This window comes from Mchenga conophoros, linkage group LG16 (assembly GCF_057382185.1).
Source record: "Mchenga conophoros isolate Kocher_MC1m ecotype Shallow Benthic linkage group LG16, M_conophoros_male_GT1.1, whole genome shotgun sequence".
NCBI classification, from domain to species: domain Eukaryota; kingdom Metazoa; phylum Chordata; class Actinopteri; order Cichliformes; family Cichlidae; genus Mchenga; species Mchenga conophoros.
In genome coordinates, this window is record NC_140541.1 from 37,988,520 (window position 1) to 38,010,085 (window position 21,566).

At 42.5% G+C, this 21,566-nt stretch overlaps 1 protein-coding gene across 2 annotated transcripts in view; it reads left to right on the forward strand.

Moving 5' to 3' along the window:
• Nucleotides 1-2,874: 2,874 nt before the first annotated feature.
• Nucleotides 2,875-21,566, forward strand: part of lrp1bb (low density lipoprotein receptor-related protein 1Bb) — a 265,411-nt gene continuing 246,719 nt past the window's right edge. For both annotated transcript variants that reach the window (XM_085250161.1, XM_085250162.1), the window contains exon 1: nucleotides 2,875-3,266. In XM_085250161.1, the coding sequence (XP_085106287.1) occupies nucleotides 3,176-3,266 (91 nt within the window). In that variant the 5' untranslated portion in view covers nucleotides 2,875-3,175. The remainder of the gene's footprint in view (nucleotides 3,267-21,566) is intronic.

Consider the following 21,566-nt stretch of genomic DNA (forward strand, 5'->3'; position numbering starts at 1 on the left):
GACGGGATGACTGAGTGAATAAAAATATGTTTTGATGTAACTTGCATTTGGAATAAGAGAAAATGTGGAGACAGCTTTGCACTTTTTCTGTCTGCGTTGGGTCACGAGTAGGGATGGGTATCGTTTAGGTTTTATCCGATACCAGTACCAAACCGGTACTTTTGAAACGCTGCCGGTGCTTAAACAGTGCTCGAACCGGTGCTTAAAGAATGGAGAACACAAACTTTGTCCAAAAACCTCTCATATTCAGCTGTTTTTTTGTAAAAAGATAACAATGTTAGCCTTTTCTGCAGCTATGGGGCATATATGGTATCACTCTTGGCTGGAAGCAGTGCTTAAACAATGGAAAAAACACAGACTTTGTCCAAAAACCTCTCATGTTTAACTGTTTTCCACTTTTTCTTTGGTCATTTTAGCCTTTTTGGCCAAGGTGAAGGGAGTATCTGCCATCAAACAAGAAGACAGCCGCATGTAGCTATGATGATGTTTGCTAGTTCACCTTACATGCATTAATGTAATAACGTGGTTAGTGTACTCAACGTAAATTACACACGAACAACATTAAGCTACTCACGCAGAGAAGAACGGCTGCTGCTGCATCATCATCCTCATCATTTCTGCTACACTGGCAGGGCTAGGGGCCAGGACTCTCCTCTTCGGGTTTTTGGGGGATGTTGCTAACTCCGGTCCGATAACAGGCACCACACCCGCAGTAGATGTGCTCGGTGTGAGGTCTCGCAGCAAGCTATCAAATACGGCGCATTTCTCGGCTTTTAAAAAAAACGCTATGCGTCGCCAGGTGTTTCATCAGATTCGAGGTGTTACCTCCTTTGACAGTATCACAGTATCAGCTTAAAGCACTTGTTGCTGCTGAGTTTGCATCTTTTGCTGTGAAGTACAGCCAGACTTTGACCGCTTCGCCTTGGGCGTTTTTAATCTGTAGCTCTGCTCTAAAAGAACCTACGTACCTGGGCCCGCCTACTACGCTTGCAAAGGTAAAATGATTGGCTAGAATCCAAAGTGTGTGACATTCAGGAAAAAAAAGCACAGAAAAAAAGCACCGAAATGTGCGCTGCTTTTCGGTCTGGTTACTACCGTTTATGTCAGAACCGGTGCCATCATGGCACCGGATACCGGTGCCCATCCCTAGTCACGAGCTAGGCTTCGTTAGCACTAGCCTTTACTGATTAGCATTGGAACTGTTACCTGTGAACAGTGCATGCTCCTCACAGTGTTACACAACATGCAGTAAATGAATGAATATTACACAGTGAGGCGTTGTGGCTGCACTACAGTGTCTCGTGATCAGGCTGTGCTGTGTGGACGCTCTTCACCAAGCTCTTACTTACACAGCCAGATTTCTCCGAGCACTTTGAAGACTTATGTCCACGTCGGCTCATGCGAATAATGCTTTTAACATGATTTTTTCCAAGAAAGTTACTGAGCTCAGTGTTAAAAGGATCAGTTGCTGCATCTGCTTCTGTTAAAGCTTAGGTACACTACAATGAAGTACCTATGAGTACAATATGTGTACCCACTGCTGATATATTCTCACCGCCTACAACTAAATAAACTTCCTGTACTCCTTCAGTAAAATAGTGCCACCTTTGCACCTGATTCTGGGTTTGTCCTGATTTGTGCTTCATTCAGTGGTCTTTCTTTCTCCCACCACCACTTCTCCATGATGCCACACCACCCCGCTCCTCTGAAATCCCCCACAGTCAGCTCAGATGCAGCATCCATACCAAACAACAGGAGCAGAAATTCTGCGACTCCTGCCAGTGTACCAGCAGACAGCAGCAAGGTGGATAAAATCACCTCCTCACTCAACATTTAGTCTCATGAACAAATCTAAAAGATATTTAAAAAACATACAGCTATCCTCTCAAGCTTATTATCACCAGCTTCTTTCAGCAAAGACTGGAGCGGTTCGACCTACTGTAGTTCACACACTGCAGTTTTCCTGTTCATTGCATCTCTTTCATTATTATTATTTTTTAATTCTAGAGAAACTTGAAAGGAGAACAAATAAAGATTTTGAAAACGGGTATTGCTCTTTGGGACTTCCTAACCTTGTAGGAGCTAAAATAAGAACTACCTGCACATTTGCATACTTTAGAGTTGAAACAAACTTCCTCCAAAATTTCCATCATTAGCCTGTCAGCCTGAATACAAGGAGAGGAGCCCGTTCTCACTCCCGAGGCGTAACATCCCGACGTGTTGAGGAGAGAGGACAGGATAGGTGTGGGAGACTGCAGTGTCTGACCTAATAGAGGTTCGGTCAGTTCATTGTGAAAAACAAAGAACACATAAAATCACATGAACACAGAAAGTTTGGTAGCTATTCTTCACACGGCCTTGCTTTTACTAAGCATCAGTCTCCATGCATGCCTGGAATATGTCACACATTCCTGTTAACATGCATCACATTGGTCCCAAATTCGAGGACCAGCAGAGAGTTCCGTTCTGACATTAAGCCGGAGTAAGTCCTGAATCACTGTGATATACAGTAACGAGGTGCCTGTGCTTTGGATCTATGCTGAACAACACCTCACTGCAGTGGTCTCTTCAGTGCTTTTTGTTTTAGCTGTGTCTGTGCAGTCACTCTGGATGCTTCACCTGAGAAAGGCTCTTATTTCTTCTTAGTCATGCACCTTTTTCCCCCTGGATGTGCTTTTGCATAACTCTGTATTTGCAGTGAAGTCACTGGTCTGACGAGATTGCTCACATCTCATCCTACATCCTCTGACTTTTTCTTCTTTTTAAGGACCCCCTCTGCACCCCTGGACCTCAGGCTGACACCCACCCACTCCACTGACTGCACAGCGAACGGATTTGATTAATTTCAGGCGAGCTGCGCCACCTTGACGGCATTTAATCACTGAGAAAAGACAGGAAACGTACTCATTCCTTATCCCCCTGCTCTCCCACCCCGCCTCTCCTGTCCTCTCCTCTCTCCTGCCGTCTCCGGTGCGTCTGTTCGCTCTGAAAAGCGGCGGTGTGCGTTTGTGGAGGAGCCGGAGGAGCGCTGCACTGTTCTGCGCACTGGTTCCGCTGGACATCACCGAATAACGGCGCTCGACAACCGGGTGGTGGTGGAGGGGGAGACTGGACCCGGACCCGGAGCAGGCGCAGGAGAAGCACCGTGGCTCTTTACAGCCCGCTCTCCGAAAACATGTCGGAGTTTTTTCTACTCGCCTTTCTAGCCCTGTTCTCGGGATTATTTCCGTGCGCCGAGCCCTCGACGGTGTCGGACGAGGAGAAAGGTAAGGAGCCACCGGGCCGCCGGGAATGCGCAGTCCGGTGAAACTTGGCAGCGCGGGCCGCCTTTAGTGCAGTGTGGGCGCCGTGACGGGCAGCAGCAGCTGGATGTGAATGTGTTTCTGAACGATGGAGAGTTGATGGTCGGTGGCATACCTCACTAAGTCCGCTCGTCTCTGTGTGTTGTAATTGAGGATGTTTCACTGTAATGCCCCCCCAGCTGTTGGACCACAAATAACGATACCACCTGTGCGGTGACCCCCCCGAGCGTGTGTGTTGCACCGCTTTCCCGCGTGGGCATTTTCAGGAACGTTCCCGTGGATATACCGGGATAGACTCGGCGGCTCTGACTGCAGGTGCGTAGCAGTGCTATCCTCCAATGCAGCAGGTGACCAGAGCCGAGCCCGGTGCCGGAGTGCGTGCTGTCTCTCCGGTATACCTGTGCCGTGCGGACGCGCGGCGCAGTGGCTCCGTGCTCGGGTAATGTCGGGAATCATTTTAGGTGAATCTGAATTCCGCCACACAGGCTCGGGGAAATCTAAAAATCCGAGTCACAGAGCAGGATCCCCGAGAGGAACGAAGCTTCACCGAGCAGGCACTGCCAGGATTTTATCGAGTTAAAGCGCATATTAGGCTCGTGCTGTTTTTTAAACAGCTGCATTCATAGACAGGAATTTATTAAGAGTATGCAAGGACGGAGAATTTCTGAAAACCCAAAGGAGGTTATCTTTTTAATTACACAAAATATTTGTGATTTAGTAGTTTGCATGTATTATTGTAGGGTCTACCTTACAGTATAAAATAAAACTGGATTGAACTGAAGTAGTTATCCTTATAGTCAAACATCAACTTTTACTGTGAACCTTTCAAAACTCCCATTTCAGTACTTACATGTTGAGTCAGGGGCTGATTGCATTAATCGTCCCTCAAAGACAAACTGTGGTAAGTGTAACATGCAGTTGTAAGGAACATGTTTGCATGCCCATCGATTTGTTGTCAGTGGACATGATTGCTTCATAGTTCTCCCACTTTCTGTTCCCCAGCAGACACATCTTTGTCAGGGCTGCTTTGCTTGTTGTGAGACCTTCACGAAGGAGACTCATGAGCCTGCCTTCCAATCACTGTAAATCACCAAAACCAACAAAAAACCAGCTACCTTTCTCTGCCTCCTGCTCTGTGAGGGTGGAGGTGGAGGTGTGGCTTGAATCAGAGTAAAAACAGGTATCATAATGGCTCATCGAGCTGCTATAACAGTATTTAGAAGGACAGCAGATAGGATGGGGCAGACTCATAGACACAAAGGTTCCAAATTTACTTTCAGAGAATCCGAGTTGGAAAGTTGGACCCTGTATCTCTGTGTGCTGTCCTGCTCCATTTGTACCCAGGATAAATGGGAGCTCTTGTAGCTGTGTCTAAATGGACGGTAATGATAATAGCGTTTCATTTTTCTTTCAACACCAAAGCTGGTTTTTATCCTAATTAGTCTGAAATTAATTTGCTTTGTGGTAGCAGCGTTGTTACTTTGAATGCCAAGTAGTGAGCCCGTGGTTTTCTCTGCATGAATAAAAGGCATTTCCAGAATCATTCCTGCAATGGCACGGGCTCTTTGAAATGCTTCCACCTTGTTTTTCCCCTTTTATCGCTCGCGCCCATCTAACATTGAGCAGACTGACCTGATCGGCTGGTGTGGCAGTACGCTGCTCATCTAACAAAAGGACAGGCTTGGAAATTTGGACACACCGCAGCACTACCTGTCTAAAAAAACCCCAAAAACCTGGATGCCATGCACTGACCTCAGCGCCAGATAAGCATCACCAGCCGCAAACAGCTCAAGGTTGTTTGTAACGTATACCCTATTTAAGAGACGATAGTATAGTGCAAGGCACATCCACTAATACGAGGGAGGCTGCCTTTAGAGGCTAATTAAGTGCGATAGCCAGATACCATCGCAGAAGTGTATGTAAGTGCCCGTGTGTGTGTGTGTGCAAAGGCAAGCACCAGAATCACGATGAGGGAGAAGTCATTCAGCGTCTGCATTATGTGCAGCTCGTTGGCCAGCAGAGATAAGGACTTTGTAGATTTTCTCAGTTGTGAGCTCCTGAAATGTTACTGTCTAAACACTCATCATTGGACAATAAAGACATAAAACGTGTGACCAGGATGAATATAGTGCTGAAGGGCACACTGTAAGAAATGCAAGATAATTCTAACATTTTTGGACCATTTGAGAAACAAAAGCATGTCTTCGGCATCCTTTTAAGTATGTTCTCATTATTAAATCATTGTAATATATTTTTATTTATTCAGAAAAAATTTTCTTCCTTCTTGTACATTTTAAAATATTGCTGCAACTATGAATATACAAACTTATGCTTCAGTATATTTCTTACTTTTTAACTTTTAGTGTTTAATGACTCTAATTCTACTGAACTGTTAAAGCCACAGCGTGCTGCATCAACTGTGCAGGCAGGCGCAGCTTTTGTCAGGCTGACGGGTCGATACGAACAGCGAATGACTCAGAAACGAAGCTGAAAGCCTGTAAAGCTCCTCTCATCTTTTCTGTATGCATGTGAGACTGATAGTCATCGCTCCAAAATGCTGAACTGTTTTCACCTCCACTGCCTGAGGTGACTCTCAGGGAGCATCGTGGGCTTAAGATGATGAGACAAAGTTCCTGACTCTGAAGTGCTGAAGCAGGCAGAAGTGGCCAGTATTAGCACCACGATCATGACAGCTCAGCTGAGATGGTTAAGGTACGAGAAGGCACAAGAAAGTCTGCCAAAGAGGACCGCGTACGGCAAGAGCGCCAAAAGAGGAGGCTGATGTAAGCACTGCTACCTGCAGTTGTTACCGAAACGTTTTCACGTCGAATTGCACGACTCGTTTCGAACTGCTCTGCTAGACCTCGCAGGATTATGCAGAGGCCATTTGCTAAACCACACAAACATATCAGTAACCTCAGGAATCTGCTCCTGCTCAGGCACAAACCGGAGGAAGGCTCCAGGACTGATTAGCAATTCCAGAGTTCACAAAAATAAACTTGAGACTGAAAGTGTGATGTACAAACTTTATCTGTAACCGTGCTAACAAAAACAGGCGGGGAGGAGAACATGAGTGCAAAAAGCAACCTTGCAGGAGGGAACAGTTTAATATTGTACATTCACACATGAAGGTGGGCAGACAGGTACACGTGGCGAGGATAGCAACACATCTCAGAAGCAGAAATGACGGAGGCCAACCTGAAGGGGCTGATTTGGCTGTAGCGGCAGGAGCGACTGTGACAGGAAGCCGAGGGTTAAATAATGTAGGGTTACAGGAACTGTTTGAAAAATGTCCGCCCTGCTTAATGTCGCCTTTGTACCCTTACTCATTCAACAGACAGCTAGGACACAGTAAACTGTGAGTGGACTTTATAAATGGATATTATGTAAATCACTTGGTTTTAGCACCTTTAAACAAACAAACAAAATAAACAGACATGTTCCATGTTCTCGTTGGCGTTCTGGAAGCTGGTGTTATATGAAGATCAGGGTGTTGTTTTTAGGGGAGAAATATTAGATAGAGACTAGCAGGTGACCTTCAAAGGTTGGACCAAATTCTGTTTTCATAGCTGCTTTACGTCTTTTTCTGGAAACCATTAACACTAGAAGAGGCCTCCAGCTGCGAGGGCTCCTTTGTAGCTCAATTTTCTGTCCACATCCTGTTTTGACGAGGCAGCAAAAGCGTGCAGCTCAGCAAGCGGGGATCTTAAGGACTGAAATAACCTGCAATCACCTGACTGCTCTGATGATTTAAGAAATCATACTGGTAAAAACATAAACACAGACGCAGTGTGCCGTCGAATGCATTAGCCTGCGCTCTGTTAGCCAGGAGACATTTGTGAAGTGGTTACTGGCTGCTGCTGTTGTTGGCATCCATGAGTATTGCTTCATAAGTTTGTCTTGGCTAGAAAACCAGACAAGTTGTCAGAAAAAGCCTGTCAGCTCGTTATGTCTGCGGAAGGTCAGATGCAGGTATATATGAGCACTTCTTCGAAACCTCTGTATTTTCTTTTTCCTCCCAGAAGTCCTCTAAACATCATAGTCGTGGCAGGATTTCTGAGGTTTGTTTCAGGCAAGTGCTTAGACTGCACTTTTACAGGGTGGCATTCAGTCTTTTATGAGCTATGTAAAGACATTGAAACAGCTGACACATCTATCTGGTGATGTGAGCTAAGTGCTGCTGTCATTGAGCTCTTACATCTATCTCAGGGCAGAGGTGAAGCATGGCCTCGAGCTACAGTCGAATTCAGTGATCCGGCCCCGCACGCCTCGTATGGAACACAGTTATTGAAGGAAGCTGTTAGATTTTTGCTCGTGTCACCTTTAATATCAGCTCTCACAGTCTTAATGGGCTACAATTGAATAAGTAATGCAGTGGGCTCAGGTTGTGGAAGCCACTGGCTGTAAATTGACTTGTAGCATTGATTATCAATGGGAGGAGGAGCTAGATTTCTGACCCACATGATCTGTTTTGGTTAATGTTCTGGGAAGACTTAATTATGTGGGTGGCATGGGGTTTGATATTAGATTTTTCCAAAATGTTACATAATTTAATAATAATAATAATAATAATGGATACTTTATTGATCCCCATGGGGAAATTACTTGTTTTTCTCTGCATTTGACCCATTCACTCTGTGAAGCAGTGGGCAGCCCACTAAGCAGGCGCCCGGGGAGCAGTATGTAGGGACGGTACCTTGCTCAGGGGTACCTCAGGGTAGCCGTTAAGTGGATTCGAACCGCCGACCTTCCGATCATGGGGCAACCACTTTAAAAGGTGAATATTGAATATTGAATCAGCAAGTTTGTCTTTAGAGAAATCCCCTGATGCTGGCGTTGAATCTAAGAACTTAACTCAGCTGTATACAGATATGGTTCCTCTTATAAAAAACTTCTGAATGAATTATTAATGCAGGAAAGCATTACTGCTTTATTGCCAAATATGCTAATGAAAGTAGGGCTCATATGAGCAGTAGTGGGATACGCTGCTGCTCTCATAAGTCGAGTTAAGTATGAGGTCATCAGTAGGTGACAGACACGATAGAACACATCATAAAATGAAATGTAAGGGTGAGGTAATGTACTTTTAACATGGAAAAAAAATCTATGCACCAATGAGACCATCTGCTAAAATGAACAATGAAACAGGGATGTGTAGCTTTGACCAGCTGTATAGTAAAGGTTAGAGTTAGTATGCAGCTGAGTGTGGAGCTCAAGGTCTGAGTTAAGCAAACGTCTTTCTTGAGGTATCCTAAGGGGTGAAAAGTGCCTCCATCGCAGGCTAAAAGTATGTCTGTCAGTTTGAAAGGGTGAACAGCTAGCTGGATGGAGGCAGCACCCTGAGGAGATACAATTGTGTGCTCAGCATGTACAGACGTTCAATGCAGCAGCGGTGGATTCTTACGCTGTAAATCATACTGTTGCCATCATCGAGTTCCTCCATTATGTCTACACGGGCCTACAGGAACCACGGCGTGCTTTGTTCGTTTGACATCATTTGGCAAAATGCATGAAAAAACGAGTGCACGAGACAAACCTTTCCCTCAGTGCTGAGATATAACTGGGACCTTTCACTACAGAGGATGTATGTGGAGCGCTGCTCAAATATGACGGAGGAAAGACCCGTCAGCATCACTAGCTCAACCCGACACTTGACAGGCTGATATTATTGTTACTGATTTGTGTTTAGATAAAAACAACGCTCTCGGATTCACTATAGGCATGCTGTTAGCTAACAGCTATATATTGCACACATGTATCCAGAAATGACAAATTGATACAGAAAATGTTCTTAGTATTACAAACTATTTAAGATGATGTTGAACTATTTTATTTTTTGGATGTTTGAGGTCTTACAGACGAGAGCATTCACCATGTATGGAGAGCTATGTCCTGTTGGTTACAGATGTTGGCATATTTGTGGTACAATCTTTTCTGAATTATTAACTTGTAATATGAATAATTAATAATATGATCTCCTGGTTAACAAACAGCTTCAACAAGATTTACGATTTGATTTATCACTGTACCTGGGCAGAGAATACTTCTTTTTCATGTTAATACCATATCAGACATTAACAGAGTCAGCATGTCACCAGAACTGCTATTTACAGTATGTTTCGATACCAAAATTAAAAAAATTTAGTATCTTTTAGTACTGTGGATACATGAAAGCATGTACAGAGTAGGTTTGTCAAAAAAAAAATTAGACTGAAATATTATATCTATTCTAAAATGACAAATTATTATCAGATATGAAATTCATTTGTAACAGCACCGAATTACTGAACAAATTATGTTTTCTTTAATATATTAGTGTCATTTATATTATTTCAATTAAAAACTGAACTGAAAAATTGATTTGGATTTACTGAAAAAGTCAAGTAGTTCTATCCAACTGTGTTGAGTAACTCAATTTAGTGCAAAAAATGTCTAATTTTGTGAGGTAAAGACCTACAATAATACATAGAAACCCCAGCAATCAGACGACCCCCTATGAGCAAGCACTTTGGACAGTGGGAAGGAAAAACTCCCTTTTAACAGGAAGAAACCTCCGGCAGAACCAGGCTCAGGGAGGGGCGGGACCATCTGCTGTGATTGGATGGGAGTGAGGGGAAGGAGAAAAGAGCCAAAGATTAAAATAACTCAGAATTAAATGACTGAGTGGAAAGAGGTGAGAGAACTCCTGTGAATTTCACTGTTTTACTCTAAAATCTTGAAATTACTAAACAAAGAGGTATTGAATTGACTTACAAAAACTCAGTATTTCATTGAAATACCAGACATGACTCAAGTAATCTTAAAAAATTTATTTGTTTGATGAGTACACTAAAGAGGAATATTTAAAACCAACAATAGTGATATTTCATTTTCTTTTAGTGCTGGTTAACTTAATAGCTTTTCTCTGAGTCAGTTCAATGTTTTAGTAAAAGTTAAACAAGCGTCAGACAGTTTCTTTAGAGTTACTTAACACAGTTGTGTGGAAGCCTTGACATTTTTTTAAAGTTAAAATAAAAAACAACATTTCTTCTCACATCACTGCTGCATGCAGGCAGGTGAGCAGCCCCTCCCCTCACTAGCAGCTGAACACGTGAAGAGTGGTGCAGCAACACGAGGTCGGTAAAGCTCCCGTTTCAACTGCACCAAAATATTGAACAGTTGTAATAAATGTTAACCTGGGTGGTACATGCCAGTTACGCGATGGCTGTTTCAGCCATCTGTTTAATCAATGAGCTAGCATTACGATGCTAGCGTTGAAGCTACTCAGCTGACCACTAGACAGAAACAGTGGCAGGTTACCTTAGCAGCTCCATCAGTGCCGAACCAGGACAAATGGCTGTAGATGAATACATTTACTCAGACCAGTATTATTATAATCATTATTTTTAGAAAGGCTGATTAACTTTCATGGTTTTGAAAATAGTACTGAATATTTTCCGGGTGTCGGTATCAAGTTTGGATCCTACTTTCGTGACGACTCTGGAATAGACCGAAGAACAGCGCTTCACCGTGTCTTAAAAAAATGTTCTGCACAAAGAATTTATTTCACACACAGAAAAAGAAATCTGGAAAAAGGGTCAACACTAGTACTCCCGACCAATCAGTAGGTCAGTAGAGTTGGTGTCGAGCTCGTCGAGCTCGGCGAGTGGCAGCGGTGGCGGCCAGAGGACCAGAGAGAGGGCTGCTGAGGCCTGGCCGGGGACTCTCTCTCCCAGCTGCCACCTGGCACAGGCCGAAGGCTCAGGGCCCCATCATGCAGACTTGGCTCAGAAAACCAGAACAGGGGAGGGATTCATCCATCCCCCAACAAGCTTCATTCAGCAGACAAACCTAAGGCCAGTTGGTGATGCTGCGCTGTGTCCTTCTTAAAAGAGAAATTGGCACATAGAGTAATTAAGAAATATTGAACCACTGAGGTGTTTCATTTTATACCTCTGCAATAATCCATATTTCTCCTTTATGGCTTAAAACATAAAATGCTTATGCAGAAACGGCTAACCAGATGATATTTTGTCTTTTGCCTGATTTGTTTTTCAGTCATTTTCACAACCCATTGCCTTAAAGACCTGTAGCATAGCCATTAATGAATACGGAGAATTAAATGATCTTTAGTGACGATCCAGGACAGTGCACAGTGTGAGACATTTACATAGGGCACCCGCTATTTATGGTTTCTTGATTAGCGTACGAGCTCAGCAAAGGCAAACACACACACACCAACATGCCAGCACTCGGAGAAGCACATGCATATACACAAATTAAGCCTTTCTACAATGAATGTCTATGACCTGTCTGTGTTGTGGCTGCCTTCCCTGGCAGAGCTCACTATGCTTCAATCCAGTTAGATGGAGGATAGAAAAGGAAATTATTGGCGTCGTTTTCACGCCTGTGTGCAAAGCCGTGAGTGGCTACATCAAATGTGCAGCCGGTAAAAATTGTGGGCCTGCATTTAGGACATGTACAAGTCAGATTTTTTCCCTGTCGGTTTGGCGTGTATGTCCAAGCTCTGCACTCCACCGAAAGAGCTTTTTGGGACTAAAATATTTGCGAGATTGCCACAAAGTGTGAATAATTTAATGCACTTTAATGGCACGGAGCACGAATTGAAAATCCAAGATAAAACAGTGCTGCTGCCCCTACCTCCACCTGCAGCACGAGTCGGTGTCTCTCTACAGCTGTGATGCTGTTGGCCCGCAAGGATTGAGTTCAGTTTTGTGGCAGCACTATCACTGAGTTACTTTGTGTTAAAATTAGATTGCCAAATGCATCACCACCAGCTGTCATCAATCTGATTCAGTATGATCCCCTAACATGCTTCCGAGTTGCTATTGATCTCTGGTCTCTGGCACCCTCCTTTCTCTCACAGCGTTGGATTGGGAGACCTATTAACTGCGCTCCCATCAATCACAGTTCACCCATGTTTGTTTGTAGAAGTCTTTGATACGATTAGAGGAGTGCTCTCGAGCTCATGCAGGGTGTTTTTTTCCATTTCCATTTCTTGTGTCAGCTGGTTTGAGATGCACGCAGTCACTCCCTCCTTGCTCTAGTGATGTGTCTCACTGCTCCGGAGCAGAGACCAGAGATTAAGCACTTGGGCCTCAAACATGTCGGCTGTCACAGGTATCTCTCGCTGCTCAGTGCCTGATAAGGGCCACTTGTTTCTGAAACAGTCAATGCCAAGAACAAAACCCAAGAGAAATAAAAACCCTTCTGGACTTACTGAGATTTAATATGTTTCTCTTAGAAAGCACGTTCCTGTGATTGCTTCTGTGGCCTTGTTCACGTCAACAATTGAAGTTTAGTGCAAACATTTTTTTTTTCCTGAAAAATAATTGGATTTTTTTTGCTGATAGCTTTTAGATTTATCACACCTTTCTGTTTCATGTTAGCTTTGCCTGATTTTACATGCATACGGTGCAAAAACCTGCAGTTTTTAATAAGTTATGTCGCGCTAAGTGTTTTACCAACAGTCTGCATGAGAAATTTAAGACAAAGAACGAGAAGCTGTGAAATTGTTTGGAAATGATTTTGTGAAGAATGCACTTCTTTTTTAATTTTTTACCAAGGACAAGAAAACACAGTCGTGAATAATCATCAAACCAGGAGAGATATCAGGCACGCTCTCACAGCCTTTAAAATGATTGAAGTATTCTCTCGATCCTTAGGATGTGGGTTGTGTCAGTACGAACGTCTGTGATATAGTAAAGAAATTTTGTCCACAGATGACGATAAATAATCGTTAAAATTTGCTTTTGTTTCAAGATATTAAACATGCACAGAGCTTGAGCTGAACACATCAACGCACATTAGCACATTACTCAAGAAGCAGAGAAACAAAAACCAGCTCTGTCATACGATAACAAAGGCAATCGCACTCACACGTCTTATTCACACCTAGAATCAGTTCAGGGACTCTGCTCCACCAAACCTTTTAAATGTGGACCTGGTAGGAAATGATAACCACTTTCAAAATGACAATCATCCAGACTTCAAACAAAAAGAACCAGGAGCTAAGTTCATGTTTTATGACCGAGTGAAATCAGATTTAAATGAGAAGAACTAAGAAATAAACGTGTTTGTGTAGAAAACGTGTGTGAGTGTGTTGATGATGGAGCATTAAAAAGGTGGAATTCATCATGTCAGAGGAGGCGACTGGAGAAACATTACGTTGGTGTCGTGGTCATGACACGAAGTAATAAACCCTTTGCTTTGTTACAGTCACAGAGGTTGCTGAGGGGGGGACATGACCTCTGTTGTATCCTGCGATTGTGAAGAAACTGGTGCTTTGTAGTGTGTTATTTCCCCGTCCTCTGTATCCTCCTGTCTTCCTTCTCTCACCCCAACCAATCACAGCAGATGGCCCCGCCCCTCCCTGAGCCTGGTTCTGCCGGAGGTTTCTTCCTGTTAAAAGAGAGTTTTTCCTTCCCACTGTCGCGAAAGTGCTTGCTCATAGGGGGTCATATGATTGTTGGGTTTTTCTCTGTATCTATGAAGCGCCTTGAGGCGACTTTTGTTGTGATTTGGCGCTATATAAATAAAATTGAATTGAATTGAATCACACCTTAAGTACGTGAAGACAAAGAAGCGTCTCATAGACTCAGAGACAGGATGGCCCTGTCCCACAGACACAGTGTAGCGTGTTAGCAGCTTTAACTACCTTGGCACTTGCATAGACAGTGGGTTGACTTTCAGCAAATACACACAAACCATCCAAAAACGTCCCGCAGCAGGTCTACCTCTGCCTCCGAAGCTTTTATATCTCGCACTCCTGTCCTCCTCACCTCGTGTGTCCTGGCTGGGACGAGGTTCTCAGAGACCAACGTGACCAAAGTGTGCAGGGTGGTCATGTTCAGGTCCTCATGGGGAGTCGTGCTCAGTCGTCAAGTTCTGGTATTAATTCTGGAAATTCATAGTTTTCATGTTGCATCACATTGTTATAGAAACACTTATGGGCATAAATCAAATCAAGGCTTTCCCTGATGCTGCATTTGTTTAGCCTGAATAGTTGGAGCGGCTAGTAAAGCGCAGACACAAACACTCATCTCCTAACCCTGGAAAACAAGCTCGGAGGCCAAACTGCACCAATACATCCTCCAACACTGGAAATAAGATTTGATTTGTCCTCTAATCTAAAGTATTACTGTCTCGTCACCGGGGCCCAAGAGTGCTGACTGCAGTGACCCTGAAACATTGGAAATCTAGCTAACAGAATTAATTAGCACTCACCACTGATTTCACAAAGAACGGTTTCTGTGTGTCCTTTAGCTAAACCCAGATCAGAAACATATAGAAGTGTTGGTACTTCAGTCCAATTTCCTTCTGGCAGGAACGTCGATGAAAAGCCTTCATAAAACACTTTATCACTAATATTAAAACACTTTATGCAAAGCACAGCCGAAGTGGAGGTTTGTCTGTGACTGTGGTTCACATATCTGTGCTGTTCCTTCTTTTGAGAGGAAATCCAAATATTTGGTGTTTGATAAAGATGGAAAATTAATGTGTTTGTGATGTATGTTGCACCAGTGTTTTAATATGAATACAAAAAAACAGGCGAGTCCTAAATTGACTCTATGCATCGTCATGCTTGGATACTTTAACTTTACAAATTTTAAATTTTTGTTTGCAGTGACCAAAAATTTGAATCTTTCATCCAGTTTGTGATTAGAGTACAGTACAATTAAAATGATTACTCTGGTGGTCTCATCAAACTCAGTGGAGGGTTATTATTGTATTAATACGTCTCTCGTGCCGCTTTTACAATTAGGAAGTATTTTAGGGACGTAACACGGCGATGAGAAAGTGGCACATTGTCTGTGAAATGTTTGTCGCTGTCGGGCATCGGACGCCTTCGTGTGGAGGAGCCGTTTATGTTGCTCGTTTGGTGGCATGGGTGTTATCATTGTTGAAATAGGTGATGTTCTATGTTTGCTTTCTCCAGAACTAAACTGATGTGCAAACAGCAATTACTGCTGATGCTTTTTTTCATATCTCTTCTCGTTATCAGAGCTCGTCTGTGAGGGGAGAGAGTGAAGCACACAGTTGGACTCCTGACCTTGTTAAAGTGTGGGGATCTTCCCTCGGGTGGCTTTTACGGCATCTTCTCGTCTTACTGCATTTACATTATAAAATCATTTGTCTTCATAAACTAATTTACGTGAAACTGATAACATCAGAAAGTAACAGGAAAGACCCTGTAATTAAAACAAAACTACATAACCTGCTTATACGATTGTTTTCCTTAGACCGGAGCATATGATGATGAACCTGAACACGAGTCTGTGGCAGCCTTGTGCACACGTACTGCACAAATCTCTGACACACAGACTTATTGAGGATAACGAACAACATGAACGACGCAGCGTAAATAGAAAGCAGACTGTAGGCGCTCTAACCTCAAACACTCTCACAGTGCACAGGCCATCCTGGAGCTGCATTTTACCCAAGCATAATTCATACCTGCAGCTTTAGGCATAAAAATGTTCAGTAATGATGAATATTCATTGGAGGGAATTTATTTTTAGAGGACTTATTTTGTGTTTTAATCAAAGCACAGTTTCTTCAACGATTAGTCCAAATCCAAGGACACTCTGTGTTTGATCACAATAAAAGCAGCAAATCCTCAAAACTGAAAATGGATCATCAGCTTTACTGGTTTGATTAATCACCAATCAAAATGATTGTTTATTAGATTCCTGTTAATCAACTAACTGATTAAATAGCTGTTCAAATGGTCATCCTCAGTGAGTAAGGAAAGCCTACTCTGTATTTTTTCTAATTCCCGTGTTGGTTTATTGTACACATCACTAACTCTCATAATTCTATAAATCTGCCTCCACATTTACATTTTCACTTCACTCGGTAAATCAAGAAGCCCAAAGTTAACTTATATGACAGACTGTAGATTTAGTGGTGATTGTTCTTAGAGCGTCTCATCTCCTGGCTCGTGAGTTTGGCTCATCAGATGAAAGCAATTACATTTTTCCACCTGTTATTAGCCTTTGAGATTGTACAACAATCAAGATTGCTCTGTCTTGTGTGAATTAATGTCACGAGACACTGTAATGACAGTAATTGGCTGTGTGACTCATCTCCTAATCTTTTACGCAGAAGTAGAAATTACCTGACGCGTAGCTTCTATAACTAAGCGACCTCTCTGGAGATGGAGCTCACCACAGCAGCACATTCAGTGCCTTGACAAGTACGTCTTCCTGACAGGTGTGTCAGGGCTTTTCTCTGAAGCTACTTGAAATCGACTACAGTAGTTTGAAAAAAAAAAAGGTTTCTAAAAATAAACAGTCTTAATAAAAGAGCATCTTCAAGGGCTGTCGTCATCAGTTTTGGCGAACTTGACATGACAGTTCTCATTTTTAGATGGTCTCCTCTTGACCTTAGTCTTGTTCAGCTAACCAACATTTTCATGTCTGACTCATATTTACCACAGTGCTCTGATTCAACACTCATAGCAGCTGGTCAGGACAAGGCGTATCAGCTCCCTGTAGTCTCTGATGTAGTAGCGAGAATCTAAAAATGAACTTTCTGTGCCTGTGTTCTGAGTGCACCGGTTTTTGCTTTATCTGCCATCACGCTAGGCTTCCTGACAAAGTTATCAGAGGTCATGCTCCAGCATCTGTCTGCCCCAGACAATACTCACACGGGACATGTTGCTTATCGCTGAGGTTACAGTATCCCTAAGGAGGCACCAGGATGATGTCTTTTGCTCAACTCAATTTGCCACATGTAACCTGGACAATGTCTAAAAAATGTGGCAGCGACTCGTTTCATCTCTTTTGATAAATGGCTACAAAAATAAAGTGTACATTTTCACTACCTCCCAGCAGTCACATTGTGTGACCTGATAAAACCAAGGTCACGGTAATCATCTCTTTAGTCTCTTGACCTTCGGGCAGTATGATCATATTTGCAACCATAAAGTACTTTGAAAGTCTCTCACTCAGTGTTATTGCAGTTTTTCACTTGCATGCAAACATAACGTTGTGTGCATTTTGTTATATCATAGAATACGAAGCAGTCAGTTCCACACGGTGAACAGATATAAAAGGGAAAAGATGTGTAGTCTGATTACTTTAGATAATAACTCAGATTATGTATTACAGCTGAGAGAGAATGTGCAACATCAGTATCAAAACTGAGACAAAAATACAACAAACACTGATATTTTTGCAGATTTGAATACTTTGATGGGTTGATAATATTGCAGGGCCAGCCTGATAGCTGAATGGACAGTTTGAAGGGTGCGTATGATTGTGTTTGAGACCATGGCGCGCAGCATGAGCACGGCCAGGGAGTCTGTTCTGCTAGCATTGCTTAAATCTGTATTCTTAGTGAACGGCTGCGAGTCTGCACAGGATTTGTGTCCTGTAGCCTCATCATCATACAATATAAAAACCTTATTTTACTGCACGGTGATCGATGTGTTTTGTTTGTGTTGTTATACTTTTATAACTAGTATAAGCTGTGTACACTGAGTTTAAAATTCCGTCTGCCAAATCAAACAACTACCAATTTAAGGAGTCTTAGACAGCCAGCTTCTCCCAGCATCACGCTGAGACCTTTCTGCACCTCAAAATCTTTCATTTCCATAGTTGCCAAAGTGTGAATGTACGCTGCAGGCAATGTTTCCCTGTGGAAACAAGCTCTTCATTATTGAAGGCCCCTTGCTGAACATCCTCCACACTTCTCTGACCTAATGACTTTCTGGAGAGTGGAACCGCAGTTTAAGCTCATCCTTTCTTTGCTTTTTCCTCGGTCTTCTTCCTGAACAGCAGGTCGTTGTTATTACTCCAATTTATGACATGAATAAAACAGGATTCTTCTTCAAATTAAGTGTATTCTCAGAGAAAAGTGTGTTTTTTCTCATTGTAAAATACTTTTGCAGTTCAAGATCGAAGCAGATTTCTGTGCACCGTTTTTAAATTGATTTAATGTGACGGTCTTATTTATGCGAGAGCTAAAAGAGATGAATGAGCTGATTCTCATTATTATTAATAAGGTTATATTTGTGGTTCTACTCATGGAAAATAATGCAAATACTTTGTTTCATGGTTTGTTAAGTAACACAAATATTTGTTGCATGTTAGCAAACAAAATCAGATCTGTTGGAGGAGGTATACGTGTGGCTCTGCTTTTCATACTGTGACATGGAGAGAAAAATTCTTGGATCTTTCTGGAACGACATCCAGTATAAAAACATCCACCAATTCAAACAGGCAGAGCTGTTATGAGTCACGGTGCAGTCTAAAGTAGAGAGAGTCATAGACACACATACACAGGACCCTAACCATGTGTGCTGAATGTTTATTCTTATACCTGGACCGACACTGAGAGTTTTTGCTTATATTGCATTGACTTTATATAATATCAGGACTCTGGATGAAGCAATATTAAAGAGTTTCAGTGTTTAATGTCAGCTGTCGTGTCTCTGGAGAGTCCCGTGCACATGCACATGTATTTCATGTGTACTGCATACTTATTTAAAGCTTATTTTTTTCTGCACACAGTTGTTCCTTAAAAAAGTTCCACAAACTGAAACGTGTGATTATTAAAAGTGTTTTTTAAATTGGGGTTTCCAATTAAAAGCACTGGACAAACACAGATGACTGAGGAAGAAAAATCGATCTGGAATAAATTTGTGTGGAGTCGAGTGAGAATAATTTCATGTGATTGTTCCTCGGGTTTCATTCTGCTAGCAAGGATTTCATTTTCGTTTTGATCTTTGAGAACTTCAGACTCACATATTTGCACTGTTAAGTGTGTTTGTGTTAATCTGTGATTATTTATTAAAAGAGCAATGATGGTAGGAAATCGGTCTGTAGTTAAAGATGACAGAACAGTTGTATTTGTTAAGCAGAGGTTAAAATGAAGTGGTTTTGAAAGCTGTAGGAGACGGCCGTGTGAACAGCGAGCGGTTAATTATTGTTCCTCTCAGGTAGAGGATTTGAACACACAGACAAGTCTGCTGATGTGAAAACAGGCACGGCAGCAACAGTGCAGCTTTTAAAACAAACGTAATTCAGATTGTCATGGCCACAGTGCTTTACTGGAAATTAGCAGGAACTTCACGTCTTTCCCTAAAGCGCCTGTGATTGTGAGGGGTTAATGGTTCGGTTTATTGTACCATCGACAGCTGAAAAAAGAAGCGTTTGTATTTCCAGAGAAATCGTTTCTTTTGATTTTCAGTTCTGACTGCAGGCATAAGCTGTAGTTTTGTGCTGAAATTATCCAGGATATCATTAACAGATGAAGGCAGAGCAAATGAAGATTTTCTTCGTTTTTCGGTGCAGTGTTAGCACATGAAGACAGACAGAGTTTCATTAAGCAACGATTAAACAGACCTGCTTCTGACAGAACAAAGTCTGAGCGTCATAACGCGCTACGAGCTGGTTCATAATTGTCACGCGTGAGGCTTCGGTCTTTGTAAATATTCATACCCAAACACTTAGCAGCAACGCTGGCTAATTACCGTCATACGTTTATTATTATTTATTTACTCAGGCCACCCAAGTTTAATGAGTGCTGAGTTTCTATTTTCTTATTAACGTGTGAGTAATATGTGATAAGGAGTCCAAATCAAATTCTGCTAAAGGTCAGCGTGGTGCTGCTGTCAGGGCGGCAGCGGTTACCTGGTGAACTCTTGCTCGCGCTGCACTCGTCTTAAAGGAGAATGCGAGAGTGTGTTCGAGGCGCTGGGCCCACAGGGAGCTGCATTGCTTTCATATCTCCTTTTAATAGCTGGTTATATTTGGCAAAGCACCTTCACCTACCACTGCTGATCCTGGTTATAAGTCGCAGTGGTTTTTCATCTGTCGGGTAAATGTCACGATCTGCTGTGTTCTTTAGCATCCCGACTCTTTAATATAGACGACGAGCACCAGAGGAGAGGTGTCATGATTCAGGCCTTGCATCTGTGTGGTCGTCACCTAGCCTATTGATGTGTGTCTGAATTGTACTTGTGAAAATGCTCGATAGAGTCCCGCGTCCCTAGGGTGGTATCATAATCTGCATAGGATGCACAGTTGCCTGCTAAGCTCGCCCGTCGCCTCCCCGGACCAGCGAGGAGGCATTAGAGCAGCTGGAATCGAGCTGTAAAATGGAGAAGTGGAGGATGAAAAGGCTCTCTGAAAAGAGAGAGTCGAAACATTGTAAACCATTTCAATCAGCCCAGAGCAGCAGGAGACTGCAACTTCCACATCCAGCACGCCCATAGATGGATGCAATATGTACAGCGGGGATAACAACAAATAGCATCATAACAGAAACCTACAGCAGGCACGCTCGGCCTAAACTTTTCACACTTTCTGGCGCTTTCAACGAGAGCAATATTTACCTACAGTTTCATGAAAAGCACAAAACAGTAGTCGTGCTGAGGAGACAATCAAAGACCCAGTCGCTGAAATAGCAAACGGCTCTTACATATGCATGGCAGGATGTCTTATTATGTTGTAGAGTTCACCGAGAGAATGGAAAAAAGGTTTGAGTGATCTTCCGGCCACACTGTTGACAACTTTATCAAATGGCAATCTTCCCGGCAGATATAAGCATCATTATTTCTGGCAAATACTGATGGTAGGAAGTCAGAAGATAGTGGTTTGTAGCTCAGGGTTGTTTGTGAAATCATCTGCTGGAGTGTTTTGCACCGAGTGTTTTATATTCTGCAAATTAAATCCGTACAATGCAACGGCACAGGAGCTAGACCTAATGAGAAAATTACATCACGCATCATAAAACGGCGTCTTTAAAATCCAACTTGTATTGTGATTGCTGCAATTGTACGCAGTGCGGGCTGGATGCGGTTTATTAATAGTCACGGACACAGAGTTTACAGATATGTCAGCAAACATGGTTAAAACTCCACAGTCAGAAACTGCAGTGAGAAAGAAAAACCAGATGTTGATGATGTTTCCATTTACACCAACAAACCACAGCAGCCCGCTCTCTGGGAGTTATACAGATGGATATAATACTAATGGATAATAGGCACTGATTTATAATAACTGGAAAATTATAATTGAGCTTATTATATAATAATAAAGTATATTTCTAACTAAACAGCTTATGAAGCAGCAAACAGCCGATAAAGAAACTCGTCACCTGATTAGGATGCTGCTCGGTGGTATGAATGCGTTTGCGTCTTTTGACTAAAAACATCCAAACATATGAAAATCTATTAAAGGGGATGATTGGAATTAAAGGGAAAAGGAGATCAACCTCCTGATCGAGCTGTTCTGTGAATGTCGGAGTTAAATT